This window comes from Bombus vancouverensis, chromosome 12, assembly GCF_051014615.1.
Source record: "Bombus vancouverensis nearcticus chromosome 12, iyBomVanc1_principal, whole genome shotgun sequence".
In the NCBI taxonomy this organism is placed as follows: domain Eukaryota; kingdom Metazoa; phylum Arthropoda; class Insecta; order Hymenoptera; family Apidae; genus Bombus; species Bombus vancouverensis.
In genome coordinates, this window is record NC_134922.1 from 7,983,701 (window position 1) to 7,999,545 (window position 15,845).

The window sequence follows — 15,845 nt, forward strand, 5'->3', positions numbered from 1 at the left end:
GAGTACCATATTTATGAAATTATATTATCATACTTAATGGAATCTGTGTTTTAGTATAATGAAATCTTATATAAATAACAAATTTCTATTAATGTGAAACGATCCGATAAGTAATGCGGTTTATTAAAATGATAAAATTCATTATGATAAAAGTATGATAAACGTGGAACTGAAAATTCAACAGAAAGGTAGTGAACGATTATAGAAGAGAAATTAGAGCAGAAGTTGGCGATTAATAATAATGCTTCATTGTTCGTTAATATACATTAGCTCACTAAAATATTCGAACATCGTGATTATCATTAAACTGTTATCATTTAAATAAACTCAAAAACGAGAAAGTAATATTTATTGAATAGATGAAACAAATCTCTATGTAGATTTCATTTTTTAATTATTTCGGCAGAAAGATATAAATTTGCCTAAACATCCACAGTCTGGCTGTAACACGTGCTTGAATGTTTTCATTGTAACATAGGAGTTCATATCAACGAGGAATAAGAGGAGAGGACTAAATCCTTTTATCGCCAGAAATTGAAACATTCCTTTCTTTTTGTTTCTCAGATTTCACAACGGGCCAGACCCCTTGAGCGAGGCGTTGCGAAGAAGCATGGCGAAGGATCCCGTGGCGCCAGTTCTATGGGAACCCCATTTCGCAGCCCTGGACAGGAGGGTGCGTGTGATTCTCCAAGCGATAAGAGACTGTGTGAATCGCGAAGACTCGAGTCAAGTCGTCCACGAGAAAACCGAAGACACTGGATCCTAGCCGTTTCGTGTGCCAGTGAAAAAGAAACTTCTTATTAACAGATACGAACAAGAAAAAAAGAACTAGCTAAGAAATTTTTAACGCTGATAGAGTGTAGATTATTGTAAAGAGGACATGTGTAAAAACAAAGAAAAAGGAAAGAAACGATTAGTGAACAATCGAACGATAGCAAGATCGAAGACGATATATTTTATGGTTTTGGAAGACGCTTCTTGTCAAGCGAATCTTATCTTTGACAAGATACTTTGTTGTTTATCGATCAACGTTAATTATCAAATATTGTGCTTCGATTTGATTTGGTAGATTTTTACGAAATTGTTACTCTTGTTGTCTTCTAATGCAGAATAATGTTACTTTCTTTTATTCTATCCTTCTATTTTTATTTGAGAGAAACTTGTACAAAGAGGTTGTACATAGTGTATGTATTATAAGCGACGCACGTGAAAGAGAGTTAAGATCAAAAAAATAAAAACGCTCTGCTTTCTGTGTATATAAGATTAAGGAAGGAAATCGATATCGCTTTTGTCAAGGCCGTGGATATTTTACAAAATCTGCGTTTTCATCGTTCAAGTCGACGGACGTGTTATTTCGGTCGGCTGAGAAATTGGTTTCCTTAGGATTCGTGGATCATTCGCTCAACGATGAGGTCCAAGGGTTGACGATTTATCGCTGAGTTTGTCGTTTACCTGAACGAGACGAACGATTTTCTGAGCCACAGTTCCTCGCGATGACACAACGCAATTCCTGCTCGGCGATCTAGCGTCGGACTTTTTTACGAGAATCCAGTTTTCACCTGCGAACAGAAAATTGCGTGAAGAGAGAGTGTGTTTTATCCGTGGCGAACGCTATGCGTGTGCGTGGAAGCAGCCTTTTTTAAAGTGTGCTTTTCGTACGCATGTACTACTGTGAATGTTCCCAAAGTGCACCTGTAACTTGTAAGTGTTTATTTTTTTTCTTTCTTTCTTGGGCTATGAGGAAAAGAAAAAAAGCTCTGTTGAACTAACCCTCGATGTATTTTCATTAGCATCAGTCTTCAGAACCATGGAAATCCCCTCCTCGTTACTTCCTTCCTTCATTTCAAGTAGTAATTCGTACTGTGGATCTTCTACATAACTTTCATTGAAAGAATTTTGACGAAGAATTTGACGTAATTATTAAAATTTTATCTGAGTATCATTAGACCATTTTTAAACTTGCAATTTTTCTCTCATTGCTATAAACACAAAATCTTTCGTTCGAAATTTTTATGGAAATTCATATTTTTGTGAATATCGATAAAAAATGGAACCTAAATGTGCTTCAGGTATTTTATATATTTTTATTACATATTGCATTCTGTACAATTTCCGCATCATGAAATATTCCATAAATGCATAAAAATCCGCGGTCTATTAACAAAATATGTGCTTGATACAATTTCATTTCTACCCACTTTTGGTAACTCTGCAGATTAAACTTCGTCTTAAACAAACTAAGATAAATATAAAAAGTTTTCCGATATTAATTATGCACAATTTAATATTATAATGTCCTGGAAAGTTCCGAAACTTCTGTCCAGGACCTTAAATATCATGTTGAACTTGCCGGTTTAACAACGTTACCGATCAAACTATGACTTCCTCGCTCTTCATCACGCTTAGAAGAAGTACAGAATTCTCGGCAGGAAGATATTATAAATTCAAGTACTTTCCTTTAAGTATACTACTAAAAGTACCTGGACACTTGCTTATGTTTATTAGCAATTTAACAACAGAATCATAAGTAAGAATTATCTGTTGGTAAAATGATGTATTCTTATTTTATTATTATATTATAACGCAATAAAATTGATTTTAACCGTTGAAATACTGCCACTTGTGAAAGTTAAACAAATTACGGAACAATTTTCCAACAAAATTTATAATAAAATTCTGTGAAGTTTCTTCATTCCCAGACTATCTGGGTCTCTAAGGTACAGATACGATAAAGAAGATACTTGTTCCACATTTATAAATAATAGTCATTAATCTCTCAACTTTATAATTCAATCATCAATATGTAGGAAAATCCTAACGAAGCTTAATATTTACGGAACTTTAACGAGATACCTTAATTAATTGAATCATTAAAATTTAAATTTAACAAGTAGTGTATCCATCTATCGATTGCTCAATTTATATCTTTTATATATTTATGTAATCAGTTTATATATTCATACATTATATATTCTATCAATGTCCATATATTGCTACTACAAACCATCCAAAGTGTCTATATAAATTTTTAAATAACAGCGTACTTACGCTATTACAATTTTTACTACGATAGATACGAAAGATCGTTGAAATTAAAAGGAAGAAACGCCTGATCATTTTTCCGTTAACTCGGCGATTTTCTACGTATTAGCAGTATTCGAATTATTGGATTTCAGATTAAAGTGCATTAACCGATATTCCGTCGTTCGGGAAAGAGACACCGGTAATGAAAGGAAAACAAAGCAACCGGGTAAAAATCAATTTTTCCCGGAGTTTCATTAAGCGAATCTGAAAGATTCAGGAGGTCTTTTAATTACGTCGTGAGCCAGAATTTAAGAGTTTCCAGGCTATCCGGCCTGGCAGCCTCCATTATTAACCACGTTCTCTGAAACGTTTTGTTTTCGTGCTACACCATGACTCGACTCTCCATCGAATTTTCAGTCCCCCTTTTCACAAAACTCATCGACCAATCGGTTTCAATTTCTTCTTCATTGACGACGAAGGAACGTAAAACGTTCACGAATATTTCCAGAGAGATTTTCAAGGACAAAAGATACTTGGTAGTGTGACTAATTTAAACTAAGCCGCAAAAATAGTTTGTGGAACGAGCGGCACGATATTAAATAGAGCAATTAAAAGTGATGACACGAAACGAAACACTTGTGGAAGTTGTCAGAAAAATGGGAAGCGACGTTTGAGGAAATTGGTACAAGAGATTCTTAATAACTTGGTCGATCTAAAAAATTGTGGAAATAATCTAAAGTGATAAGTAATCTGTGCAAAATAATCTAAAGATTAAGAAAGTAAGTAATAATAATAATAAACAGAACAAGAGAGATGTAGTCTTCAAGAAAATAATTAAAAATTGAGCTACAAAGTGTAATTTGTTAAATGATTCCGCTACCTCGACGTATACATACAATATACACCAGTAAAAACAATTTTCTAACTAGGTTTCTTTTTTTTTTTAACTATCTACATAAAAATATGAATTTGCATAAATATCCGCGATCTAGGAATCGAATTTACTTCATTTTTCTTCATTTTTTGCAGAAATTAAAAATTTGAAGAACAGCGTTTGCTCGTCGAATTATCATTTTCTCAAAAATTATTTACTTTATCGTCTTATTAATGTTTAACCTTCTTATTTTTTAAGTATAATAATTTAATTACGCCTTCGATTTATCCGTTAACAACGAAGAAGACTTGTGAATCACGATAGACCAATCTTCAAGTAGCAAAAGATACAAAAATCATTTTATCAATTGTCATGCTATCGATTTTTCATCAAGAATGAAGAAAACTTGTAAATCATAATCGACCAAAGTCCAAGTACAATAAAAAGATAATGTCACTTCCGTCGATTTCTATGGCGTGAATCAACCCATCCATGAAGATATCTCCGATGGAACTTTCTTTACGACGATGATCTTCGCTGGAAATATTATTTTTCTGCGAGTGTTCTCCTCGAGATCGTTCCACGTGGCGATACAGGTCGACTCGTGTAAGTTCTAGGAAGCTGGCACTTTATTCACAATGCTGCTACCCTTATTCCTACGAAAGTTCGCCCTCCACGAACGAAGTTTCCGCCTTCACGTGCAAAGGTAAACGGCGAATTTTCGCGGAAGATCAATAAAACCGCGCGAGTAGAACTGCATCCATTCGAAACTTTCCATTTCTTACGCTGTCCGTGCTTTTAATCAAGATGCATTTACGAGAACGGATTATTAGATAATCGTGTCGGAAGTTTTACTTCGTTCAATGGTAAGACGAGGAAACGACGCCGTTGTAGGGTTTGAAAATATTTGCAGAGAGTTCGAAAATATTTGGAGGAGCCTGTGGACCTTCAAAGAATTAGGTAACAAAATTTAATGGCGCATTTAATATAGAAATTCGCTATTCTCTGTTCGTTTTAACTTTATAATTACGTAGAGTAGCTGACGAATGTATTGGAACATATTTTTATAGAAAGCTTTTATGCGTATTTTATTTATGTCATACAAAACTCCTTCAAACTTCGTTCTAATTGCAATGAAACGCGATAATCGTAATAATAATCATAACGATAATCATAACGATATATTTAAAAACGTTTACGTTCATGGAAGTTACAAGACATTTTGTAAATGCTGAAAGAATATTTCGACGATCAGTTGTCGATATACGTAATATTTAATGCAATCTTTAGCATGAAAATATTTGCTTACAACTAGAGTTGTAAACACATCTTGGAACTCGCTGTGTTCTCGCGAAAAAGGAGCTTGTGAAATTAAGTCATCCGTTTATTTTTTCGATATTCAACATTAATATTCGTATATTCATAAGTAAGCATATATCTACAATATTTCTCAAATTCCATTTTCTGTACTTAATTAACACACATATCTTATCATTATCATTGTATCATATTATATCATTATATTCATTACAATTACTATTCCTCACGTTACAACAACAATAAGAGTAAACCATAATTTGTATCATAATTTCATGTCGTCGTAAGCAAAGAAAACTCCACTTACAGGCGACTAATATATAAAACGTTACGTATGATAATTGGTCGTTTGTACCAGTTTCTTTCGTTTAACTTGGAAGCCACCTTATCAAATCTGCAGCAACTGCACTGGCAGGGTATCAAAGGGATTACAATTCAAAAACAATCGATTCTGTGGCCAAAGGAGCTCGTGTGGAACTCGGGATTCCAATCAATCTTGGTAGTCGTCTTAGGCGGCTTTAGCAAGTGGTTCCTGTAACCGACAGGACCGTAACACGATCTCAATCCCCCTTTGCAAGACGTGGAACCCCTTGCCACCGACATAGGGCTGGATTGGGAAGGATATATCCTGTTAATTACGCAATCTCGGCTTTGCCTATGACGTTAAACGTCCTGGCCAGAACGTCTGTTTCCTGACAGCTCGAACTTCCCATCTAGACGAATGTAGATATCTCTATATCGTTCAACTCGACGATTCTCTAATCGTTCTTCTGATAAAGACAGAAATACTCAAATATAATATTCAAATATAATATTTATTCGATGAATAAATCTTGCTTTCTGTTGTTCTAAAACTACACAATTATATCGTCATATTATATTGTTGTATTTCCAAATTAATTTTCATTCCATTTCAATTTTTCCCAATTGGAATTTTTTTTTTTTTTTTTCAAGACTATAAATCATCGACGATCGATAGTGTGAAAACTCGAGTAAAAAGAGATTAAAATTGAAGATACATGAAGAATAATTGCATAGTGATATTGGTTACAACGTGTAGGATATGTTAATAAATAATTAAGATACGTTAATAATTAAGAAGAAATTGTTAAATTCGGGATAGATAATGGTACAGGAAAATATTGAATACATATATAGAAGGATAGCAAGGTGTATAAATATAAATCTATAAAATTTCTGTGAAGAATTGAACAATGCTTGTAGAAAACACTGTATTATTAATTTTTTTCCTAAATTTACACTACATTAATGCATAAGTTTTCTTTTCCTCCTGAAAAATTTGTTTTTGCACTTACAGTGTTTTTTTTCTTTTTTTCTTTTTAATAAGCATTCTTCAATCATAAATCGGTTATTTTGACACGTCGTTTAATATTCCCCGCATAATAAACTCAATTTTTCGAAAGTTCAATTATATCCACGTTAGCCTGGTATCATCACTCTCTCGAAATTAGTCAGGAAATTTTGAAATTTGTTAAACTACAAATTGAATCCTCAGAGCAAGAGGTTGCAGACGAAGAAGAAATCGAAGAAAAAAGAGAAAAAAGAATCGAAGAGAAACGTGGATAATGTTTATCAGGGCGCATTGGACCGTGAGTTTTTCGCTGCTCCCCATAAATCAACCCCTTAATGTTCGTCCCTTTGTGATCTTCGACGACGTTCTCAACTTTCTTCTCACTGGGAGAAATGTTAGTCCAACAAACTTTCTGCTTTCTTCCTTCTCTCTTTTTTACACTCTGATATAGATTTTTATTTGTCCGAGGGAAGAAAAGTCGCCCCTGGATAACTAACTACTATTTCATTTCATACCCTTGGAGTCAACAATGTCTACGATACAGAGATGTAATTGTATCGAACGATACTTCACGATTTTTCAACTAGTTTTGAAATGAGATATTAAAGAAATATTAAAGTATCCTACAATACTGTAATAGTATGATAATGATTGGACTGCGAACTTTTATACAAGTTCATATCATTGAAGACATGATTAAACGAGTAAAACTTCGGTAGAATATTGTTCTATCTACTTACCAAATAATATTAAATAATTACTAAATAATAGAATATTTCATATTTTTGGAACCAATAACATTTAGGAGATATAGTTGTTCCAAATGATAAATAATAGAATATTAAATATTATTAATAACGTCTGAATATTAAAACATTCTATAACATCAATAATGACAGCTAACATAATGAAGCATTTGAAACGTGAACATTAAATTATTCTATGATACTGCAATAAATCATATATAATGTTAATAAAATTATTCTATAATATTAACAATAATAACTGGAATAATATAATATTTTAAACTTGAATCGAGACGGGGAATTCCCAAAGAAGAATGTTGAAAGTTCAGCTTGAGAATCTCAACTCGATAGAAAGAAAATATACTTACGGCTTTAGAAACATTTTGTTCTTCGCAAATTCCTATTCCAAACAGCTTTCCCTTCAATCTGATTACCGTGATCGATTGATCTACCACATTCGAACTTTACATATTCAAATACATCAAATCATTTATGAAGACGTTACCATATTGATATCTCACGCTAGTAACTAAACAGAAATCTTGTTTACTATCAGAAAATCCTATTCCAGAATAATCTAGCATTTCGTTTAAAAAATAATTTGTTCCCCTCTTATTGAATATTCAAATATCCAAAATTTAGCTTCATTAAATTCATAAGAAAATCCTCTAGATAAATTCAAGTATTCTATTTGCTTTACTTTTATAAAAAGTACAATCAGTCGATTCTTCGCTGTCATCACCTATTCCAGTTTCACTTCAATTAGGAATAGTCTGCTTTCATATTCAAACATTTTACTAGTCGTAAATGTTTTGTTTAGCTTAATCAAATTTATAAGAAAATCCTCTAAATAAATACAAGTACTGTATTTGCTCTATTTTTGCAAGAAATACGGTCATACAAGTCTTCACTTTCGACTAAGCTTACAATTCCAGTTTTCGTTCAATTGCAAGTAGCTACTTAGTATAAAGTTAAGTAGATAAGGTCAGGCGCTGATCAGACGTCGAGTCACGAGGAAACAAACTCGCGCGATTTCGTTCAAAGACACACGGCGTTTATGTTAACGTTCCAGCAATTCGTTGGAATGATTTCGCCACGATTTCGAGGTGTTTCAGGTTTGTCCTCGCTGCAGGCAGCAAGCTGGCGAATTTCCACGGAGCGCCGCGCCGAAAACTTTTCGAAAATTGAGGAATACTCGGGCGGAACACACCTCTCCCGTTAGTCTTTCGAAAATCCAGCAAACTTTCATCTCCAGGGAGGATCATTGAGATCTCGCGACGCCTTGCAAATAATAACTTCCGGTAGAACGAACCTCTACTACTAATCTACCCTTTAGATCCATCCCATCGAGTTTCGTCCATCGATCCCGTACAGTTAACAATTTTTCCAAAATATTTGATATTGAATATTCGATATAGATAATATTCTACGGTATGTTACATGGATAATATTTTTAATTAAATTCTTCGTTCTTTCCTCTTGACGTTCTGGAAATTGAAATATCATATAGTAAAACGTTGAAGTTCCAATATCGTAACAAAGCATACATTTTCATGGTTTTATCGAATTCTTTTACCTGAACCTCTTGAGGTATATTGACGTATACGGGCGTATGATTAGTTTTTCTTCAATTTCAGAATAATTTTAAAAGACATTATCATTGTGAATAAATATTCCAAGATGTATAGAATATCTTCACGAGTATAAATCTTTCGATATTCAGTGCGTACACTGTCGATTACGAGCATTACAATACGCTATGATATTTGGTATATATCGTACGGTTTTTTCGGATTTTATTTTCTAATTATTTTAAACGCATCATGCGCGGTTTACAATGTAAAATGCTAAATAAAATACAATTTATTCTAGTTCGTGCGACTAGTAGATGTTCTAGTACTCGTGACAAGCAGTGTGCATAAATTATTTTCCTCGGAAAGGTACAAAATAGTGATATGGTGTTCTGTTGTTGTTTTAATAAATTCATTCTTTCGAATGTTAATTAAATACCAGAAAGTACCAGTGAAAATAATAAATTTGTCATTGTTCACGTATAGAAATGTTTTTTATCCAAAAATCGAAAAATGTTGATGTTACTCTAAAAATAATACACACACACATATACATACAGCTGAAATGTCGAATTTTTCTTCGTCTTTTCTGAAACTTGAAAAGTCATTGTCGTGTCAGAATAAAATGTCAAACAGCAGCTGAAAGTAACTTCTGATCAAAACTTTAGATGGACGATATATTATTTCGTAGATGGAAAGAAATAGGAGCAGCGAGATATCAAGTCCCTCATTAACCATTAATGTACACGTTATAAAAGTGGGTAATACAGTTCCACTTTGGAATCAGAAGTCAAAGGAAAAATATCAAATTCAAATTCGTAAAACGCTTAAAAGAACTTTATTTCCATCTGCCCCTTTTTGCAAAATGGCGTATCGTTTAAATCTTTTCCACACAAATATTATATTATGTACGATATTGGAAAAATCAGAAATCTTTGTAAAATTATTTTACAATCTTTTAGGTTCCCCTTTAAAAACTGTAATGTTTTATGAATTAACAAATTTATTAAATTAAATGAGAAAATTTCTCCCCTTTTAAATATTCTCCAATTAGTTCACTAAACCTTACCATAGAGTGTTTGAATCTCTTAAATGAAATCTCAACAAAGTTTAACTAAATCTATCAATTATATCTCGAATAAATATTTCTTCTAACTATAAATTATAGCCCCTGTCAAGTTTTACTTGCTCCCAGAGTCTCGAACGTTAACAAAATTAAATTTACCGATAAAACGAACGATAAAAAATCCAGAATTCCTCACCAACTCTAAATTACAATTTCTGTCAATCTTTATTCCTCTCCGAAGTTCCCTCAAAGATAAAACTTTTCCTTTATGTTTCCCAGCGCTCTGGTTCCTCTTGCCCCTTACACCATGGGAACCATAGTAATTTTGGGTTAAATTGTTTAATTTTTGAAACTTCTATTTAATTTCGTTCTATTGAAAATCAAAATGAAAAAATGTTAGATACAAAATACAATCAGGTATTTTAAACTTAACTAATTCAACAACGATTATGATACTCGTTATAATCTAACAATACTTTCGCTTTTTATTTTAAAATTACATTTTTACGTAATTTCACGCGCATTCCATTTCCTTTTCACAGAAAGAAAATGCTAATTTCTTGCAGGCAACGATGATCGTTTAAAAGGACGATATATTAAAAAAGGATCTGAAAGATCGTAAGGATTGTACGCAGGAGCGCACGCAACATTTGAAAGGTGCAGTTTCCACAGGAATGTCGAACATTTGGATGGAATGCATTCTAACGCGTCGTTTACATAATCAGCAAGCACTCGCAGAAAGCAAACGATGTTTCTTCTTCGAATGGACACGTTCTCGTGCAAGTATCCCTTAGAAAATACTTTTATATACATCGCGTGATCATGCAGCTGCGTCTAGCTATGTTTTTAAAATAGTTATACGATAAATAAAAAGAAAGGTCATAAGGTAGAATTAAATGGTTTATAATGAAGAACATGTTGGTAGTATTAGTAGCGTGACATAGTTCTCAGTAATGCTACTGTAAATTTTATATTACATTCTTTATATCACATTGCTCATATGTATGTAATAACTTGTCATATACACAATATATACGTTACTATTAAATAATGTACACATTTAAAGGAGTTACACGTGTAATATAGCAAAGGTTATAAGTAACACAAACTACTAAGCTATAAAATTAAACATGACGTAAATTATTGCATATTTTCTGAATTTCATTGAATGAATCAATACGTCGAAGAGAATTTTACAGTCATTTACCCTCGATTATTATCGCATCCAATCCTTCTTCCTCGCCATCTTCACAAATACATATACGAGGGACTAGAAAAGTTTCGTTCATGTTCACATCATCGATGGAAATAACCATCGAATAAATAAACAAATAAATTTTCTAAACAATACGAAAGATTCGGAAATAGCGAGAAATGACCAAGGATAATTATAAAAATCAGCTTAATTAAACAGAGAAACTATACTCCGGACGTTTGTCCTTGTTATACACTTTACCTATCTCTTTCTGTTGCCGCCCGTATCGTCTATCTTTGTCACACACAATCACTGTCTCTTTCTATTGACGCTCATGCAGCCCATTCTCCTGGAACATCGCTGTCGCCATCTATTTCTATGGCCCTCTGCATTGTCTATCCTTGTTGCCCACTATCCCCCTCTCTTTCTACTGTCATCCGTGCAGCCAATTCTCACAGAACACTGCCCTACCTATTTGTATGACCGCTCGCATCGTCTATCCTTGTCGCACACAGTCTCTGTCTCTTTCTAGCGCCCATTGAATAATTCTTCCTTGCTATATAATACCGCCGTCTTTGTCCAATCCTATGAACATACGTGTATATCCCTGTCCTTGTTGCGCACTCATGCCTTCTTCGTCCCACTCAGAGCTAGCATCTGTCCTTGTCACACACTAGTGCTCTCCTTGTCTACGAACAATCCACGTGCTATCATCTATTATCGGGTATACCAAGTTGCGGTTCCTACCGCTCTTGTTAGATGGCAGCACGTAGATCATCCTTAGACAAGGATAGCATCAGTGTGTGACAAGGACAGACGCTAGCTGCAAGTGGGACGACGAAGGCATGAGTGTGCAACAAGGACAGGGATATAATATACACGTACGTACACAGCATTGAACAAAGACGACGGTAATAAACAGCATGAATGGATTATTCAATGGGCGCTAGGAAGAGACAGAGACTGTGTGCGACAAAGATTGAGGATGCGAGCAGCTATACAAACAGGTAGGGCAGTATTCTATGAGAATTGGCTGCAGAAATGATAACAGAAAGAGAGGGAGATTGGATACGATAATAGTCGAGGGTAAATGACGAGACAGTAAAATTCTCTTTGACGTATTGTATTATTCAATGAAATTCAGAAAATACGCAGTGATTTACATTATGTTTATTTTTATAGTGTAGTAGTATGTGTTATTTGTAAGCTATGCTGTATTGGATGTATAACTCCTTTAAATGTGTATATTATTGTATAATAACGTATATATTGTGTATATGATAAGTTGTTACATACAGATATGCAATATGATATAAAGAATATAATATAAAATTTACATTTGTTTTACTGAGAACTATGTCACGCTTGGAAGTAGTGTTTGCGGGTTGAAGAAATTTTTAGAATGCAGTCGTCCTATAATTATTCTCTGTGATGCTCTGGGATGTACTGACTTTCCAATATTTTACCTGTTACAAACAGAAATGCCGGTTATATAACAAGAATGGTATAAAATATTAATAGTGTAAGATAATGCGAAGAATAATTACAGTTACTAATATATTTTAATTATTACAAAAATAATAACAATAGTGTAATATCGAAAAATAAGGACAGAAATTTTTTTTCGATTACTTACAATTTATTAATATTAAACTGAATATACAGATATAAATTGGACAGAGAACGATATTTATTTAACGGAAACTAAATGCAATACTCGTATCTATATCAAATAACTTTACAGTTATTTGATCACTCTCGTCACAACGAATCTAACACACACACTCTCTCTCTCTAACAACTCTATCAATTCTCACGACTCTACTCTTCGACGACTCGAAACCTCTAACGACTCTACTCTTCGACAACTCGAAACCTCTAACGACTCTACTCTTCAACGACTCAATTAGCTCTGACTCTCGCAACACACTCGCTTTTCGACTCGCATACTCTGACCTCTCAGTCATCCGCCCTTGAAACACGAAACCGTCCTTCTACTCTAACGTTGTTTCTTGTTTTTCTCATATCTCTGTAAGAACTAGGTGGCTTTAGTCACATAGGCGCTCTTAAATGTAAACGAACCACAGAAGGACGACGTACACGGTTTTTTCTATTTTCAACCGATCTCTAATTCAAATCTATTCTACGATATTACAATAGTAATAATAAAAATAAAAGTTTCATAATATTAAATATATATAATTTCATATTTGGTTAATTTATATTCATTATTATTATATTGCCATAGATTCGAAATCGCCGCCGGATAAAATAATGTTCAGATGTGAATTGTACCATTTCTACCAAGCAACAGCTATAGTTATTTTGTGATTGTTGAATTTGCGGTTGAAAAACTTGGTGAAAATTGGGTACGTGGTTATACGATGGTCGTCGAAGAAAAAAGTAGTGATTCGTTTAAGAAAAATCAAATAAACGATGACACGACACCGACGGAGCAGAAGACGTATTCGATGGAAAGTATCCTTTCCAAAAAGCTTTTTACTCACAAAAGTAGTTCTGTCAACGCCATATGTTATTTCCTAACCTATATTTGTCATTTCCTGTCTTTTTTACTTGCGAATATATGTCATTGTTAGGAATTACATTAAAATAATAACTTTCATAAATTTACAAATAAAAAGCTGTAAAAGTTATCTTTTTTCCATATACAGATTGTCTTTATTTATGTTTATTATATTATTGATTTCTTTTTGACATATTTGTGTTAATGAAGCATGATGTAGCAATTACTACATTTATATATCATCCGTGAATTATATGTTGTTACTTAATGATTGAATAGTTCTAAAAATAATAAAAGAAGCACAGCAACAACATGGGTTGAGGCATGGTGACTATCAACGATACCGTGGATATTGCTCAAGAAGGCTGAGACGCCTTAGAAAAGTTCTAAAAGTCCCACAAGGAGACAAGCGTCACTTTAAGAGGAGAGACATAACAGCTATGATGGTTACAGATGATAAATTTTTACAAGTTCCCCTAATGATGGCTGAACGTGCTTGGAGTTATGCTATGCAATTGCGTCAAGAGTCTAATACAGAGCCAAGAAAGAAGTTTCACCTGATATCAAGACTGAGGAAAGCTGCTACATATTCTTTACAGTTGCAAGAACTGATAGAGGTAACTTAAATTTTCCTATGTTAAAACAGATTGATTTCTCAATGGTAAATATATTTTTCAGAGTGTCAATTGCGATGCAAGGACAAAATTAGAAGCTCAAGCATATGTAGCATGGATACATGGGTCCCTACACTTTGAATTGCAACTATGGAAGAAAGCAATGGAGAATCTGAAAAAGGCTCAGGTGGTATATGGGAAGTTGGCATCTGCACTACCAGAATCTGAGCAAGTAATGTACAACGCTCGCGTCGAGGAGCTTGCTCCCAGTCTTAGATACTGTGCCTATAACATAGGAGATACCACTGCTATAGATGATTTAATGCAAATGAGAGGACAACTAAGTGGCGAGTTGTTAGCTAGTTTAGATTCATTGATAGCTCAAACTCGAGAGAAACAAATAAACGCCGAAGAAGTGACCTGGCGGGGCCAGTCCTGCGGTGTAGTTCCACCAAGAGCAGCTGGTCTTCTAATCGCCGATTCTAGACTAAACCAGACATTGGAGAAAGCAGCTACGAATCAAGCTAAGATTGATTTACTGGAAGCGCACTTGATAGATTGCAAAGATGCTATTTCAGCTGTAAGAGACTTATTCAAAAATGAGCTAAAAAATAAGGACAATGACAAGCTATCTCCTCCACAGCATTTAATTACATATTTGCAATACATCAGACTGTCTCGTACACTAGAAAGAAACTTAGCATTGATCAATGCAGCAGCAGAATCTGCTAAAACAAAACCACAAGATATCGTGCGGTTATATGAGGCAGCACTTCACAATCTTGTTGAAATATCACAGCTACAGGATGATGAAGAGTTTGTACGCGAGCAAGAAGCTAAAACAAAGGGATACAGAGCTTTTAAATGTTATTACATGGCACAATCACTAGCAAATCTTCACAGATGGAGAGAAGCCATGACCCTGTATCAAAGATCTACACAACATGCAAAAGATGCGCTAGAATATGGTAAAATACTTCCAGAATCATTGAAAGAAGCTCTTGAAAAGCTAGAAATTTCTATAGAAGGTGCCAAGTATACAGCACATGCACATAGCGTTCTAGAAGATGGACAAGAAGAGGAATCTGGTGTTAATAAATATACAAAAACAAAGAAACCGCTGCATGAACGTTTACACGAGTACAGAGAAGATAGTGCGCTTCTTACAAAACAACCTAATGTTTACAAATTGCCACCATCTATGCAACCTATCTCCTGCAAACCACTGTTCTTTGATTTAGCCTTCAATATGGTTGAATTCCCTGATCTGAGTGAGAAACTTGGTAACCAAACTAAAAAAGGAGGTCAAGCTGGTCTTACAGGATTTGTTAAAGGCCTTTGGGGTTGGGGTAACAAATAAAACAGGGGAAACATTCAAGAAACATTCAATTTTGGATATTATCGCACATAGTACGATAATGTATTTTTACCGTATTCAATCGGCTTGACAAAAACCGAGTTTTCTCTTATAACAACAGCAATATTGAATAATGAAAATAAAAAAGATATTATTAATATGTGCTTGATTTTTTATTAATGTTTAATTCCTTTATTCTAATCATTTGTTCATTATTTGAACAATTTTATATTCTTTTAAAATAT

At 33.9% G+C, this 15,845-nt stretch overlaps 2 protein-coding genes and 1 long non-coding RNA gene across 3 annotated transcripts in view; 2 read left to right on the top strand and 1 right to left on the bottom strand.

The window, feature by feature from the left end:
* Positions 1-1,769, top strand: part of LOC117155145 (extracellular serine/threonine protein CG31145) — a 93,028-nt gene extending 91,259 nt beyond the window's left edge. The window contains exon 7 of the mRNA XM_033330777.2: positions 565-1,769. Within this exon, the coding sequence (XP_033186668.1) occupies positions 565-766 (202 nt within the window). The 3' untranslated portion in view covers positions 767-1,769. The remainder of the gene's footprint in view (positions 1-564) is intronic.
* Positions 1,770-12,212: 10,443 nt separating this feature from the next.
* Positions 12,213-13,055, bottom strand: LOC143303471 (uncharacterized). The gene is made up of 2 exons (XR_013059825.1): positions 12,742-13,055; positions 12,213-12,571 (listed from the first exon to the last, which is right to left on the bottom strand). It is a non-coding gene; the product is annotated as an uncharacterized LOC143303471 (long non-coding RNA).
* A 74-nt stretch (positions 13,056-13,129) lies between these two features.
* Positions 13,130-15,760, top strand: Srp68 (signal recognition particle 68). The gene is made up of 4 exons (XM_033331617.2): positions 13,130-13,264; positions 13,354-13,583; positions 13,909-14,246; positions 14,308-15,760. The coding sequence occupies exons 2-4, from the start codon at positions 13,490-13,492 to the stop codon at positions 15,601-15,603; spliced, it is 1,728 nt and encodes a 575-aa protein (XP_033187508.1). The 5' UTR covers positions 13,130-13,264; positions 13,354-13,489; the 3' UTR covers positions 15,604-15,760.
* The last annotated feature ends 85 nt before the right edge of the window (positions 15,761-15,845 follow it).